This window comes from Stenella coeruleoalba (assembly GCF_951394435.1).
Source record: "Stenella coeruleoalba genome assembly, chromosome: 15".
Taxonomy (NCBI): domain Eukaryota; kingdom Metazoa; phylum Chordata; class Mammalia; order Artiodactyla; family Delphinidae; genus Stenella; species Stenella coeruleoalba.
Window position 1 is genome coordinate 78,567,916 of NC_137161.1, and position 15,289 is coordinate 78,583,204.

General features: G+C 57.2%; 1 protein-coding gene across 3 annotated transcripts in view; it reads right to left on the reverse strand.

Annotated features, from left to right (window-relative positions):
• Window positions 1-4,642: 4,642 nt before the first annotated feature.
• The window catches only part of ELN (elastin), a 32,449-nt gene continuing 21,802 nt past the window's right edge, over window positions 4,643-15,289 (reverse strand). For all 3 annotated transcript variants that reach the window (XM_079945727.1, XM_079945728.1, XM_079945726.1), the window contains exons 21-35: window positions 14,846-14,929; window positions 13,958-14,014; window positions 12,888-12,983; window positions 12,745-12,804; window positions 12,090-12,194; window positions 11,370-11,408; window positions 9,899-9,967; window positions 9,748-9,813; window positions 9,368-9,451; window positions 8,796-8,834; window positions 8,310-8,363; window positions 7,886-7,930; window positions 7,471-7,500; window positions 6,800-6,850; window positions 4,643-5,668 (exon numbers count right to left, since the gene is read on the reverse strand). In XM_079945727.1, coding sequence (XP_079801853.1) covers window positions 5,625-5,668; window positions 6,800-6,850; window positions 7,471-7,500; window positions 7,886-7,930; window positions 8,310-8,363; window positions 8,796-8,834; window positions 9,368-9,451; window positions 9,748-9,813; window positions 9,899-9,967; window positions 11,370-11,408; window positions 12,090-12,194; window positions 12,745-12,804; window positions 12,888-12,983; window positions 13,958-14,014; window positions 14,846-14,929 — 923 coding nt within the window. In that variant the 3' untranslated portion in view covers window positions 4,643-5,624. The remainder of the gene's footprint in view (window positions 5,669-6,799; window positions 6,851-7,470; window positions 7,501-7,885; window positions 7,931-8,309; window positions 8,364-8,795; window positions 8,835-9,367; window positions 9,452-9,747; window positions 9,814-9,898; window positions 9,968-11,369; window positions 11,409-12,089; window positions 12,195-12,744; window positions 12,805-12,887; window positions 12,984-13,957; window positions 14,015-14,845; window positions 14,930-15,289) is intronic.

Sequence of the window (15,289 nt, forward strand, 5' to 3'; positions counted from 1 at the left end):
GACTTTTCTTTGTTGGGAGGATTGACTACTGATTCATTCTCCTTTCTTGTCATTGGTCTCTTCAGATTTTCCATTTTTTCACAATTCAGTCTTGGCAGGTTGTGTGTTTTTAGGAATTTATTCATTTCTTTAGGTTATTCAATTTGTTGGCATACAATTCTTCCAGCTTCTTTTAAGGATACTTGTGATAGCATTTAGGGCCCAGCAGGATAATCTCCCATCTCAAGATCCTTAACTTAACCACATCTGCAAAGACTCTTTCTCCATATAAGGTAACTATTAGGGGCTAAACTGCATCCCCCCTAAAATTGTACGTCGAAGTCCCAGCCCCCAACACTTCAGAATGTCACTGTATTTGGAGATAGAATCTTTAAAGAGGCAATCAGGTTAAAACAAGGTCATCAGAATGGGCCCTAATCCACTATGACTGGCGTCCTTATAAGAAGAGGAGAGTAAGAGACTTATATGCACAGAGGAAAGACCGTGTGAGGACACAGGGAGAAGACAGCCACCTACATGCCAAGGAGAGAGCCCTCAGGAGAAACCAACCCTGTGGACACCTTGATCTTGGACTTCCAGCCTCCAGAACTGTGAGAAAACAAATTTCTGCCACCCAGCCTGTGGCAATTTGCTATGACAGCCTGAGCAGACTAATAACAGTAATATTTACAAGGTTTCAGGGATTAGGACCTGGATATCTTTGAAGCTATTATCAGCCTAGCACATTTGCTTGCCATTACCATCTTTCTACCAGGGTGTATAACTAATGAAAGCAGGGAGTTTAAACTTTTTATTTTCTTGCGGTACGCGGGCCTCTCGCTGCTGTAGCCTCTCCCATTGCGGAGCACAGGCTCCGGATGCGCAGGCTCAGCGGCCATGGATCATGGGCCCAGCCGCTCCGCGGCATGTGGGATCTTCCCAGACCAGGGCACGAACCCGTGTCCCCTGCATCGGTAGGTGGACTCTCAACCACTGCGCCACCAGGGAAGCCCTCAACTATTTTGATCTCAAAACAATGTCCATCCTTAGGGAGTTGCGTTCTGGTGGGGAAAGTCGGACAATAAACAAAGACGCGAAGTATACTGCGCTCTGTGGTGACAGGATGGGTACTGGTGATGGGTGCTCTGGAGAAAGAGAAGGCAGGGCCAAGTCATTGGTCTCCCAAGTGGGGGAGGAAGGTATAGTTTGTAATTTTATTTAATTATTATTTTTATTTTTGGCCGCACCGCATGGCTTGCAAGATCCTAATTCCCTGACCAGGGATTGAACCTGAGTCCTTTGCAGTGAAAGCTCGGAATCCTAACCACTGGACCTCCAGGGAACCCCCTATAGTTTGCAGTTTTAGAAAAGGGGTCAGGGAAGGACTTTCTGAGAAGGTGACATTTGAATCAAGACCTGAAAGAGGTGAGGATGCCAAGCACGTTGATAACGGAGGGAAGAGCTTTCTGGGCAGGAGAGACAGCAGGTGTGGAGGCTGCAGAGGGGTGGCCTGCTGCCTGCAGGGAAGGGAAGAGGGCAGTGTAACCACACGGCCTGGCAGGGGGCCGAGTAGCAGGGTGCTGGTCAAACAGCTGGTCAGAACAGCTGGGCCAACTCAGGTAGGGGCTCCTCGGCCATTGAAAGGCCTCTGGCTTGGGCCCCGAATGAGACGGGAGCCACAGCAGGATTTTGAGCAGATGTGTGACCTGAGCTGACTTATGTTTTAAAAGGATTGTTTCGGCTGCTGTGTGGAGAGAAGGCTGAAGGGGAGCCAGGGCAGAATCAGGGAGCCGAGCCTGGAAGCTGTGTCAGTCCCCCGGGCAAGAGCTGCTGGTGGACCAGGGCCTGGGGGTGGGAGGAGTGGGTGAACTCTGGTTATCTTCTGAAGGCAGTGTCCCAGGATTTGCTGGTGAATCTGGTGTGGGCAGTGGGGAGAGAAGAGGGCTCCAAATTTGCTGGCCTGAACCACTGGAGCTGCTGTTTACTGAGACGGGGAAGGTGGGGAGGAGAGCAGATTTTGGTGGGGGTGGGCGGACCCATGCTACGCAGGAGTATGAGACTTCCAGATGGAGATGTTAAGAACTGGCCTTGAACGTGCAAGTCCAGAGTTCAGGGGAGAGGTCTGCGCTGGACGTGTCAGTTTGGGAACTGCCAACGCATACGTGGTATTTAAAGCCATGAATTATGAGAAATAGAAGGAGGGAGGTGCCAGGGCTGAATCCTGGGGCTGGCCAACTTTCGGAGGCTGGAGAGCTGCAGAGGGATGAGCAAGGGATCTTTTGTTTTGTTTTGTTTTTTGATTTATCTTTTCTATTTTCAGGACTTTCTCCCATAGACCTGCATCATCCAATACTGTGGCTATTTACATTTAAAAATTTAAATTAAAAAACAAAATTAAAAATTCGATTCCTGTGCTTCCCTGGTGGCGCAGTGGTTGAGAGTCCGCCTGCCGATGCAGGGGACACGGGTTCGTGCCCCGGTCTGGGAAGATCCCACATGCCGCGGAGCAGCTGGGCCCGTGAGCCATGGCCGCTGAGCCTGCGCATCCATCCGGAGCCTGTGCTCCGCAGCGGGAGAGGCCACAACAGTGAGAAGCCTGTGTACCGCAAAAAAAAAAAAAAAAAAAAAAAAATCAATTCCTCAGTCTCACTAGTCATATTTTTAGAGCTCAAGAGCCCACGTAGCTAGTGGTTACACACCAGACACAGCAGATAGAGAACATTTCCGTCATCACAGAAAGTTCTGTGGACGGTGCTGCTATAGACCAAGTCACACTGACATGTAGGAAAGATACGCACACACAAATGTCCAGGACAGCATTGGTCATAATAGCAAAGTGATTAAATAAATACAACAGATAGAGTTACTGGTATGTTAACTCCACGAGAAAAGGGATTTTTGCCCATTTTGTTTACTACTGTATATTCAGCTTCTAAAACAGTACCTAGTACGTGGTACATAACTCCGTAAGTATTTGTTAAATGAATATACAGCTGATAAGGAATGATCTTTGAAACATAGTTTTGATTAAAATAACACCAGGATGCTGAGTAATGCAACTAATATGTGTATATGTTTGTGTATGATGAATAGATGTCTCTGGAAGGCAGGGCGACCAACTATCCCAATGTGCCTGGGGCTGAGGGGTTTCCCAGAATGAGCAAGGGATCTTTTTGCTGAACAAGTGAATGAATGAATGAATCTGGTTTGCCACTACTCTTGGGCAGGCTGTCACTCCTCACTGACTGTCACAGCAGCCCCCCACCCCGTGGTCTCCTTTAACCTACCCCCGACCCGCTTCTGATCCATCCTTCGCCTTTCCTCGGCTCTGCTCCCTCCCACCAGGCACTGGGAACCTTCACAAGGCTGCCCTTCCTGCTGGAAAGGTCTGACCCTCCCTACTCTCTGCTCTATTCTCTGCCTGGTAGGTTGCTTCCTGTGCTCTACTGTCCTCTGGGAAGCTGTCCCTGAGCATCGCCCCACCCCCTTGCTCTTTCCACAGGGTCCTTGTGCACAGGTGCACGGATACCCACACTGCCGTCTGCTGCTGTCTGCACGACAGACTCCACCCGCACTCGCAACAAACAGCTCCCTTGCCATCCTTCTGGCCTCCACGCGTGCCCACTGGCCATGGGGTTTGCTCTGATGCACACATGAGGCCATGTGGGCCCTGGAAGTGGACTTGGTGGTCTGGGGAGGAAATTCCAGAATCTGGTACCCAAGAGTGTGCTCTAGAAGGGAGTTGTGGGCTCTAGAAGGGACCTGTGGGCTCCAGGGGGGCACACCCCCATACTTTGTGGATTTGTAGTCCTGAGGGGAGGGGGACAACCCTGGGGAATTGGGGCATCCAAGGGTAGTCCAGAGTCTCCTGTTGCCACCTGCAGAGTGTCATTTGCTTTGTTTTGTAAAGAAGTAAAGTGGTGCCCTAGTGGCCACGTGTGACAGTGAGTCTTCCTTAAAGGGGACGTTTAGAAGGAAACATCCATCTGTGTTTCTTAGGTCGGGCCATTTCTTTTCTCTCTGCAAGGCTGTTCACCAAGGCCAAGCGTTTGGTCTGGACAGAAGGGTCATTTTTGTTTCCTCCATCTGTCCAGCTGTACTCTTAGCATCTAGAGGCCAAGGATTTGGGCCTAAGGGGTGAGGGCTGGGGAAGGAGTGTCTGGGTGGGTGAACCCACATCCTCAGAGGAATGAGACCCACTGTGGGTGGACGTGTGTAGGGCTGGCCGCTCTGCTTCCCCTACAAAGGGATTATCATTATGAAAGGACAGGCTGAACTAGGAGAAGGATTAATTCACCAGAAGCCAATGGCAGGTAATTGGCAGCCCCCTAAATACATCTTGAACAGGTTCCCAAGGCTGAGCCCTGTTCCCTACCCTGACCAGGAGCTGAAGGCAGATGAGGGATTACAAAGGAGGCCAAGACAGTTCCTTAAAAGGTTTTCATTTATTAGTCTTTTCTGAAGCAGTTAATTGTCTTTTCTTATTAAAAAAAAAAAAAATGTGTGTTTCACTCAGAGTTATACCAAAGCGATTAAAATGAATCTTCTACTGGGGGTGTAGCTCCCCAGATCAGAAAAAAAAAAAGAAAAGGTTTTTTTCCCCCATAAACCACAAAAATAAAACCAAAGGAGAACATCAACAGCCAAAAATAATCCCCAAACATCCAGGACAAAAAATAAAATATTTATTGATCTATCACAGCGAGACACAAAGAGATGGGCGGGGTAGGGGGGGATATGCTCTGAAGTACAGGGGCTCCGGGGGGGGGACCGGGGATACAGTACTGCGTGGGGGGAGACCCAGTATGCGAGGGAGATTCCTGCTGCCCCAGTCGGGACAGCCCCTCACAACCTGGGCTCGGGGCCCCTACGTAGGGGTGTATGTGGTAGGGCAGAGGCAGGGCACAGGCTGCCATGACAGGTTAACCGAGTTGATGGTAGGGGCGCCCAGCCAGCTAGAGGTGCTGGGCAGCCAAATGGGGACCAGGACAGATGGACGGATGGGCATATGGGCGGATGAATTCCACAAGAGCAAGAGGGCTATTCCCAATGGGGGGAATCTTCCGACCTGAAGGTGCCCCAGACATGGGGAATAGCCATTGGTAGGGGAGAGGGGGCCAAGGGGGACAAGAGATGGTGTGACCGAATCCAGCTTGAGGGTTTCGATGCTTGGGTACCAACTGGACTGCAGCCAGAGGTGGGTCCTGGTGGGCAGGGGGAGGCGAGACTGCCCAGGAAGTGTCTGCACCATCTTCAGAGGAGCCCCAGGGAAGGGGTTCCCTGAGGGGCTGTCCTTCCCTCCTCCCTCCCCGCAGGGAGAATGAGAGCACCAGTACGTAGCACCAAGTTCCCCTGGAGATGGAGTGTGTGGAGGGAGAGCTCCTGGGTGGGAAGGGGGTGGGGGCAGGGGCCAAGGCCACCCACCCCTTGCCTCTGAAGGAGGGGGCTTCCAGGAGCTCACTTGGCCACCACTCTCTTGTTTGCTTGCCCTGTGGATTTCCAAGGCCACCCTGCCTGCCCTGTTCCCTCCTGGGGTGGGAACTTAGGAGGGGGCATGGGATGGGGGGGGTCACGAAGGGTTTACATTCTCCACCAAGCAGTAGCACCAACGTTGATGAGGTCGTGAGTCAGGGGTCCCGGGAAGCTCACTTTCTCTTCCGGCCACAGGCTTTCCCCAGGCAGGCCCCAGCTGGGTGCGGGGAGGCACATGCAAGGGTCAGTCTTGGTTGCTTCTCAAGCCCTTGCCCACTCCCCCCAACTCCAAGCTGTTCTTAACACCCACATCATCACAGCGGGGAACAGAGGCTCCAAGAAGCCACGGGAAGCCTGGACACGACCCCAGGCCACTCTCTGAGCTCTTCGGCTGTACAAACTCCCACTGAGCAGGTGGGTGGTAGCAGGACTCCTGCCTCTCGGGCGGAGGGTCTGATTGGTTAACCTTATTTCAAATCATCAAGGCACAGAAGTCTGGTAGTAGGGCCTGGGGTAGCGTCTACCCCTGGGGGAGCTCGATGTGGCTCATTACTGCCACCTGGTGGCAGTGAGCACCATCTTTCTCTCTCTCTGTGAAGCTCATCCAGGGTGTTGTTGGGAAAGAAAGCCAACAAAAAGAGAGCTTGTGTGACAGGGCCACAGGCACCAGCTGGTGCCTGACTGAGAGCTGGGCACCGTGGACGAGGTCAGGCTGCTCTTGCCTCTGCCTCTCCCTGCCCTGGCCTGGGCTGTCTCATCTGCTCAGTGGGAAGCAGGTTGGGGGCGTGGAAAGGGGATCCGCAGTCTGAGCTGGGCACAGGTGCAGAGCTGGGGCTTCTCTGGGTCTCTTTTGGGCATCATTGGGAAATGCCTGGGGGGTGGTGATCAGACCCCGCCCCACACACTGCCAGAGACACATCTGCATCTTGGAGCAAGGGTGTGGCTCTGGGCCGCCTCTGCCCACCCTGCCGGGTCCACCCCTCTGATCCCCTGACTCCGGGGCTCGCTTTTTTGTCGCCTCCATCCTCTCTCTCCTTCTCTGCCCCCCCTCCCAGCCCCTCGCTCCTCCCGCAGGGGCGGGTGTGGGTACCAGGGAGGGAGGGGCGGCCAGGCCGGGCCTGGATGAACCTGGAGGGTCCTGGCCCACTCTCAGCTCTGCGTGTCTGTGTCGCAGGTAGAAGAAGGGGTGGGTAAGGTGTCCAGCTCTGCCCCAGCCTCCCCACTCCCTGCCAGGCCTTGTCTGACGTGCTGCCCTCTCTCCCAGGCTGATGGACCCCATCACTCTGCCTCTGCCCAACACCCACCCCCTCACCCCCCGCCCACTTCCAGGGGCTGAGTCTCTACTCACCTTGGTATCCCAGGGCTCCCAGGGCCCCTCCGTAGGGCTTGGGAGGTTTGCCTGTGGAGGGAAGGCCGGGATTGGGGAGGAGGCCAGGCCTTCCCTCCTCTCCCAGACAACCCCTCCCCGGCCCCTCCACACGCCTCCATCTTGTAGCAGCGGGTTCCAAAGGCCTCTCTGACCCCGGCCCGACCCTCCTGTCCAACCTCGCCCCTTGCAGATGGCCTGCTGCCTGTGGAGGACTGAGCAGCTCTGCGGCACCTTCACCCACCACAGTTAGACCCTGGCCACGCTTCCCGGGGGCAGCCTTACGCCCACTGACAGGCTCCAGCTCAGCCTCCCTGACCACCTGCTTGAACATGGCTTGTGCTTCCCTACAGTTTCTTTCCTTTTCTATGGGACCTTGTCAACCTCTCTGGTTAGACCCTGAGACCCGGGCTGACCCAGGTCCCTGTCTCACTCCTGGTGCCCAGTCGAGTGCCTGGCTGGGAGCCCCAGGAATCGGGGTCCCCATATCCCCACGCCCCAGGGCTGACTTCAGCTTCTGTGATTCCCCGTGGGGCTCCCTCGTGTCCCCACGCCCAGGGCCAGCCCAGGGCCGTGGCTGCACTAGCCGCTCCCTCAGCAGGATCTCAGGGCCCTGCTTGAAATGGGGCCCCTCGTTCTTATGATAGACTCACCGCCAACTCCCAGGCCCCCGGCTCCGCCACCTACAAGGCAAGGAGAGGGGTCGTGAGTGTGCCCACCTCTGGGGTGCCCGCCAAGCCCTGCCGGGCAGCCTGGGCCTCGTCTGAGGGGGGCCAAGTTCTGGGCTTGGCTGTTGGAAGCCCTTGGCTCTGCCTCTACCAGTGACTGTGTGACCCTGAGCGTGTCCCTGGCACTCTCTGAACCTCAGTTTGCCTCATATGGACGTGGTGTGTTGGAAGAGCTGATGCTCCCTGGCCTGGCACAGGAGGGAGAGGAGAAGGGGAAACCCAACTCTGTGCAATCTGAGGGCGCGGGGTACCCTTCGGGTCCTGGCTCAGCCCTTCTGAGCAGGAGATGAACCAGGGAAGGAGGAAGGATGGGGCCCAGGGCGGGGGAGTCTGGTCATACCTGGGAAAATAGGAGACAGTCCAAAGCCAGGCCTTGCTGCGACACCTGCAGGAGGGGTTTGGGGTTGGTGGGGGCAGGGCCCACCCCAGCCTTGCCACCTATTGCCTCTCTGACTAGAACCACCTCCTCCCACTCCCCCCTACCCCCTGCCGCGGCAGCTTTCTTAACACAGCTGGTCCCCTGCTGGCATCCGGGGTTGCAGCTCCGTGGCCTCAGCTCGCCGGCCCGGTGTCTGAGTCACATGTGTCCACCTGACCCTGAGGCCTGCCCCTCTGCCCAGGATGCCTCCTTTCCTGGACTGTCCCCTCCTCCCTCTCTCTGTGTCCCTGTGCCAGATGCAGCTTCAGGGCCCCAGCTGCTAGGCAGCCAGGCCTCCTCCAGGGCCGGCCAGAGCTGAGGATTTCACAGCAGAGGTGGTCCCTACCTCCAGCTGGGAATGGCCTGGCGGCGCCTAGGAAACCTCCAAGGCCAGCGGCACCTGAGAGGAGGGCAGATGTGGGTGAGGACGAGCCACAGTTTAAGGGACACTGAGCATCCCCTCTGGGGTCTGGGGTCAGGGATCTCCTGGATGGGCCTTCAGGGGTATTGTGAGCAGGACGGAGGCCTGCGCCGGGGCGGGGACAGGGCAGTGGGGGCGGGGTCTAAGCAGCCTGCAGGCCTGGGCAGGGGGCGGGGACAGGGCAGTGGGGGCGGGGTCTAAGCAGCCTGCAGGCCTGGGCAGGGGGCGGGGACAGGGCAGTGGGGGTGGGGTCTAAGCAGCCTGCAGGCCTGGGCAGGGGGCGGGGACAGGGCAGTGGGGGCGGGGTCTAAGCAGCCTGCAGGCCTGGGCAGGGGGCGGGGACAGGGCAGTGGGGGCGGGGTCTAAGCAGCCTGCAGGCCTGGGCAGGGGGCGGCATCGGGAGCAACTCACCAAATTTGGCTGCTTTAGCAGCTGCAGCTGGGGGCACACCTGGGGAGATGGCGCGCGTGAGGGCCCAGGAATATCTCCTCCCTCCCCAAGTCATGTCCCCCTCCTGACCTGCTCACCGATCTGCCATCAGCCTACTGACTCATCCTTCCACCATCCCTCCACCCCACCTTCATCCGTCCATCTTCCCAGAAGTCTTTATTAAGCTCCTACTGTGTGGCCAGTCTTGTGGCGTACACGGGGTAAGAGACTTCAGGCCAGGTCAGGTAGGGAGACACAATGATGACCCAAGAGAGAGAGAAATGTTAACATAAGGTCCACCATGATGGCAGAGACTTTGGGAAAGTAATTTCCCTCCACGCTTTGCTTTTTCTTCTCTGGAAAATGGGCATAATCATCACTATCCTAATGAACTCCCCCTTGAGGTGGTTGGGTGAATTGAAAGAGAGGGAGAGTACTGGGACATCCAACTGCAAGGGGCAGCCCTCGCTAAGCCTGCTCAGGCCCCTGTAAATGCTGCAGGAGCCCAGAGAAGGGGGCGGCCATGCACTCACCGATTCCAGAGTACCCCTTACCTCCAAGGCCCACGGCCCCTGGGACAACTCCAAGCCCTCCAACTCCAAGTCCTCCAACTCCGAGCCCACCGACTCCCCCCAACCCTGAGGAGAGAGCTGTGCATTAATCCCCGCAAGTGAGAGCAGCTGGTCTGTCTGCGGTGGGGTGTGGGAGGAGGTGGGGGCTGTGGGGAGATCATCCCAGGACCCAGGTGGAGCCTGAGCCCCCAGGGCCTTGGAGGGTTAGTGGGGCCAGGAGGTGGGCCGGGGCCCTGGGAGACGATGCCCCTGAGGGCCTCAGGGACAGGTCAGGGAATATGCGCTCCATGGTGCGTGGTCAGAACCCCTCCCCTCCCGTCAAATCCTAGCAGCCTGGCGGCAGCCCCGCCTCCTGTACTCACCAAATTGGGCGGCTTTGGCAGCAGCTTTGGCGGCCGCAGCCGCAGCCGCAGCATCAAGTCCGACTCCTGGGGACACAGAGGGGGCTCAGGGAGGGACTCTCCATGGGTCAGTCTCCCTCCATGCCCAGCCTGTCCTGGGGTTTCAACTCACCTGGCACACCACCTGGGACACCGGCTCCACCAAGATCTCCAAGCTCTCCAAGGGCCCCGACCCCTGCTCCTGTGCAGAGAGGACAAAAGGTCAATCCTCCCCTTTCTGAAGGACGGGGTCTCCCGGCCCCAGGGCTACTAGGCAAGTAGACAGGTGGCTGAGGCCACATGACCTAGTGGAAGGAGTATTGGACAGAAATCCATAACCAGACACCCAGGTCTGAGGTCCGGTTCTGCCCTGACGCATCGGGCAAGGGCACACCCCTTGAGCCTCAGCCTGCCTGTCTCCTCTCCTTCCTCCCGGGCTGGTGCTGGGACCTGCAGGTGGTCACAGTGGTGGCTGTGGCCACAGGCTGCCAAGGGTGGAAGACTAGTCTCAGGTCCTGACAGCCCTGGGTTTGAATCTGTTTTCTCCACTCATCATAGCTGTCACCTCTCTGAGCCGCAGAGTTGCATCTCTATAAAGGAGATGATGATCCTTACTCCTGCTCACCTGTAGGTGTTTGGATAGTGAAAGGACCTCTGAGTGTGAACCACTGTCCAGTACAGAGCTGCCAGCAGCAGCAGCAGCAGGAGTTATAGCTAGCGCTTTAGGGGGACACTCGTGGTCCGTGTGTCACACATATCAGACTGCTCCGGGCAGCGGGAAACGTAGGCACTATTAGCCCCATTTCGCAGATGAGAAAACTGAGGCACAGCAGTGGTTAAGCAATGTGTTCACGGTTTCATGGGCAGGAAATGACTTCGGAGCCAGAGGCCTTAACTGCTCTTTTCCCCTGGCAATGGCTGACGAACTCAGGCCGGCAGAGCCGCCAGCGAGGAACAGGAGAGGGGCCTGTGGGTCATCAGGCCCGCCGTGGGCGGGGTCTGAGGAAGCTGGGATTTTCCGAGGTGGAAACTAGCCCCACGTGGACCAGCCAGGCCTGGTTGGCAGTTCCCTGGCGGAGGCCCCAGCCCAGATCCCAGGAGGCCGGGAATGCAGGGGGACATAGACAGTGTGGATCTGGCCAGGCGGGGCTGCCCGAATGCCAAATGTGGGGGGAGGGCAGGTCTGCCACGTCCTCGTGGCTCGTGGCGGGCGCGGTCATGCTGACAGGGAGGCAGGGGCCCAGATGAGGAGTCCTGGCTTTGCTGGGACAGCAGCCCTGGCCCCTCCCTGGCCTTGGGCCCCATGAAATGGTCAGGGCCTGAGGGGTCTTAGCGACCATGGTCCTCACCAAAGTGAAACTGCCCCCAGGGGGGCTGGAACTGGAAGGGCGGTTTGGGTTGTCCTAGGGCTGGAGGCACGCTAGGCATTTAGTGGGCAGGAGCCAGAGTCTGCTGAACCATCATTGATACTTCCTAGAAACTGCCTTTTTCCATCCTGACCATCCCAGCCCTGCGCTGTAGGCTCCAGGCGTTGGGCCCTGGCCCAGGGAGAGGGGAGCTGGGTGACCGGGTGCTGTCAGCGATGGTGTGCGGGGCGCACTCACCAAACTTGGCAGCTTTAGCTGCAGGCAGGGCTCCGGGTACTGCGGAAAAGGGCAAAAGGAAAAGTGGGGTGGTCAGCAGCTGAGCTCTGTGCCTGGGGATTCTGCTTCCTCCAGGGAGCCCTCCTTGACTTCCTCAGCCTTCTTTGCTTCTCTCAAAGCCCTGAAGCTGTGGCTCTGCAGCCAGGAGCTCACCCAGCCAAGTACAGAGCTTCAGTGTCTAACTGTGCCTCTACCAGTCTGGTCTGTGGGTGCTTGAGGGCTGAACTGTGCCTCCTCCTTCCATCTGTCCCCTCCCGTCTCCTCTAGGCCCGGCATGGTCTGCCTGAGGCTGGACATAGGGCAGGCTCAGTAACTAGCAGACGAAGAGTTAGAGTTCCTAGTGGCCCTCTTGCCACAGCACACTGCCGAAGGGGAGCCAGGCTAGCCCACACACACCACTGGCCCCAGGGCCCTCCAGCCTCCTTCCTTGGGTGGTGGGCTTCTTCTCAGTTTGGAGCCCTGGCACCCGTCCACTGAGGAGACAGAAACTCTGATATCTGGCAGCAGAGGACCTTTTGCCTGGCCTGCCTGCGTCTGTTACCCCAGTTGTCTCTAACTGCTCCGGAGAACATAACGGGGAATTTATTGCACATCTCTGAGTGGAGGGGACATGCTGGGAGGAGAGGTCTCCCTCCTCTGAGGTCAGGGGTCTTTCTGTTCAGCCCCTAGAAGGCCCCTCACCTGCACCTGCCCCAAATCCAGGAACACCAACACCAACTCCAAGTCCAGGAACTCCAACACCGGCTCCAAATCCGGGAACGCCGGCAGGAAGCCCAGCGGCAGCCCCTGGGGGAGATGGGGAGTGGGGTGACGGCAGCAGGCAGGGAACAGGCCCTTTTGGGGGTGTCCGGCTCAGGGAGCTGAGTCAGACCCCAAGGAAGGGGCCCAGACCCCCTTAATCTGCCCTCTACGCTGCCACAAGAATGGTCTTCCTAAAACTCTCACTGACCACCAAGTCCAGCCCTTCCCCAGGCTGGCATTCAGGGATACACACTCTGGACACCACTGCCCTTTTCAGCCTAACCTCCGGTTCCTCCCTTTTGGATGAACTCATTTGATTCTCCTAACAAGCCTCTGTGACAGGTGCCATCGGTACCCACACGGGAGGGCAGGAAACTCAGAGGCCACTCAGCCAGTGTGTGGCTCACAACTCGAACCCAGGTCTCCCTCAGGCCACATCTGCACTTCCAATCCCTCTGTCTGCCGCCTCGGGAGCCTCATGAGGCCGCAGGGCAGGCCTGAGCTATGGCATGTCCCGGGGTCCAGTTTAGGCTCGGATCACGCCGGGCCAGGCCTGGGCCTGTGGGGTGAGGGGAGAAGCAGGCGGGGCACTCACGGAACTGGGCTTTGGCGGCCGCCTTAGCCGCGGCTTTGGCTGCAGCTGGGGCCCCTGCTCCTGGGAGGAGAGAGAGGGGGTTCGAGGACGGCACCCATGGAGCACTCAGAGGCCCCTCAGGCCCGCTTGCTCACACTGCTTACCTATGACACCACCGGGGCCAATGCCAACACCGGGACCCACGCCGACTCCGGGAACCAGACCGACACCGGGACCCACGCCGACGCCCGGGACTACCCCTGCAAGACAGAGAAGAGCTCATCCTTAACCAAGTACTGATCAAGGAGGGCAGAAGCTAATGGAAAGAGCAGCGGGCTGGAGGTCAGGAGCCCTGGGTTCTTAGCTGGGCGCGGACTTGCTGTGTGACCTTGGACAAGTTACTTTCCCTTGATGGGCCTCAGCTTCTTCATCCCTAATATGAGGTCTGGGCAGGATCAGGAGTTCTTAAACTTTGGAGTTACAAGGGCCCCTTTGAGACTCCTGAGGGTGATGGAGGCAGACTTATGTAGTAAAGGGAGCTCTGCAAGACAGGCAGGACTGGCTTCCAAACTCAGCTCGGCCACCATTTAGCTGTGTGACTATGGGCAAGTCTCTTAGGCTCTTGGAGCCTCAGTTTCCACAGCTGTGAAATGGGCATAAGAGTACCAATTTCATAAGGCTGGTGTAATGATTACCTCAGCAAATGATAGTTTTACAAAAAAGAGTTGTTTGTCATATGTGAGTTTGGGGGTCAGCAGACCTGAAGTTAAGGTTTCTCTGGCTCTAAAGTGAGCTGTTTTGCTATGTCATATTCAGGAAGGTATGGGAACCTGGGGCTGCCAGGGTGGCCCTCAGATGAAGCAGGACATGGAGAACCTTGTCAGGGAGCAAGAACATGGCTGTCCCTTGGGGTGGGTGGGAGCCCAGAGGAGCCCAGCATTTGTTGCAGAAGCAGGGCAAGGCCCCAGCTGGACTGGGAGGCAGCAGTGGCTTTGGGAAGGGTAGGGGGTGTGTGCTGGAGGGCTCGCCAACACCTGTTCTCACTTTGCCTTCCTAATCAGAAACTCCATCCACACCCCTCAAAGTGGGCGGATGGGCCAAAAGCTGTGAGGAAGGCCCACGCCCAGAACATGACAGCCTGAGGAGGGGGGTCTGCCAAACCCCAAAGCGGGGACACAAGAGAGCAGTGCTCTAGGCTGAGGGCCGAAGGCAGGACCGGCGGGGGCTCACTTACCGAACGGGGCTGCTTTAGCGGCTGCTTTGGCGGCTGCCGCTGCCTGGATCCCTGCCCCTGGAGATGTGAAGAGTGAGGAGTGGTCCCCAGCATCCCTTCCCCCTCTTACCCACCCTCCACCGTGGAAAGGCTTCTCAGAGACCACCTCTAGGGAACTGTCCCCTCACCCAGGAAACCCAGCGTGAGGCAGGCCCGCTCTCAGATGGCCCACCGGCCGCCCTGGACACGCCCCTTCCCTGAGAAGCAGCTCTGAGGCTGTGGCCTTCTAGCTCTGCCCGTGGTGGAGGGCAGCCCGAAGCTGTCTCTCCCAAACCTCAGTCTAAAAGATTTCTGGAGCTTTCTGTTGAAGGTGATGTTAGTTTTTAAAAATCCTAATCACGCCTGTATCCAAAACTATTAGAGGAAGCGCCACATTTCTTGGGGGGAAACTCAAAAGGGGAATTTCCTCCCAGAAAGAAGAGGAAACGCAGAAGAGAAATCTTCTGGTGGGAAAAAAACAATCAAGGAAGGCTGTAAATTAATCTCATTGTAATTCTTAATCTCTTCCCCTTGGAGAAAGAGCGCTGGGGAAACAAAGGCTGACACAGGCCCTCCCACCTGATCAGAAACCAGAAAGGCCCCCCAACCCTGGTAAAGCAGAGTTCCACTGCCTATTGGGCTGACATCCTGAGCGTCCCCGGGGCAGGTAGGGGAATTGCCGGGTTCACTCAGCAATCTGGAATCCCATGGGGGCTCTTCCCTCCAAACTAAGGGAAATTGCTTTGTCTCTACCCTTGTCTCTGGGCTCAGTCTTGTCATCTGTAAAATGGTACACTGGACATAGGCCACCTCCAGGGTCCCTTCCATGAGATAAGCCAAACCCATGTCTGGGTTGGGGACACAGCTCACCTGGTACCCCTTCAGCGCCTGGCACACCTGGTATTTTTCCGGCACCGGGCACCAGCCCTCCCAGGGCTCCTGCTCCTGCAGCACCTGGAGGGGTGAAGAGCATCCAGCTCTGCCCTTGACGTCCCCCCTTCTTGGGGGAGCAGAGGGTGGAGGTAGGGGTTGCGTAACGGCACCGTGGTTGTGTATGGACGGGCACCTTTAACGCGCTGGTCTGGGGGTGATAAGCCAGGTACCAATGATCCTAATGGTGCGCAATTGAAAAGCGCAGAAAACTTCACTGCGGCTTTGGAGGATGGGCCCAGGGGCTTCCGACCTTGACCCAGGCCATTTCAGCCCTGGAGGCCCTAGTGTGACGTTGCTCTGCCCTCGTGTTGGAGAATTGCTCTGAGCTTTGAGCCTGGGCCCTGCAGGAGAGCAGGGCTGCGGTGGGGAGGAGGGAGGGCA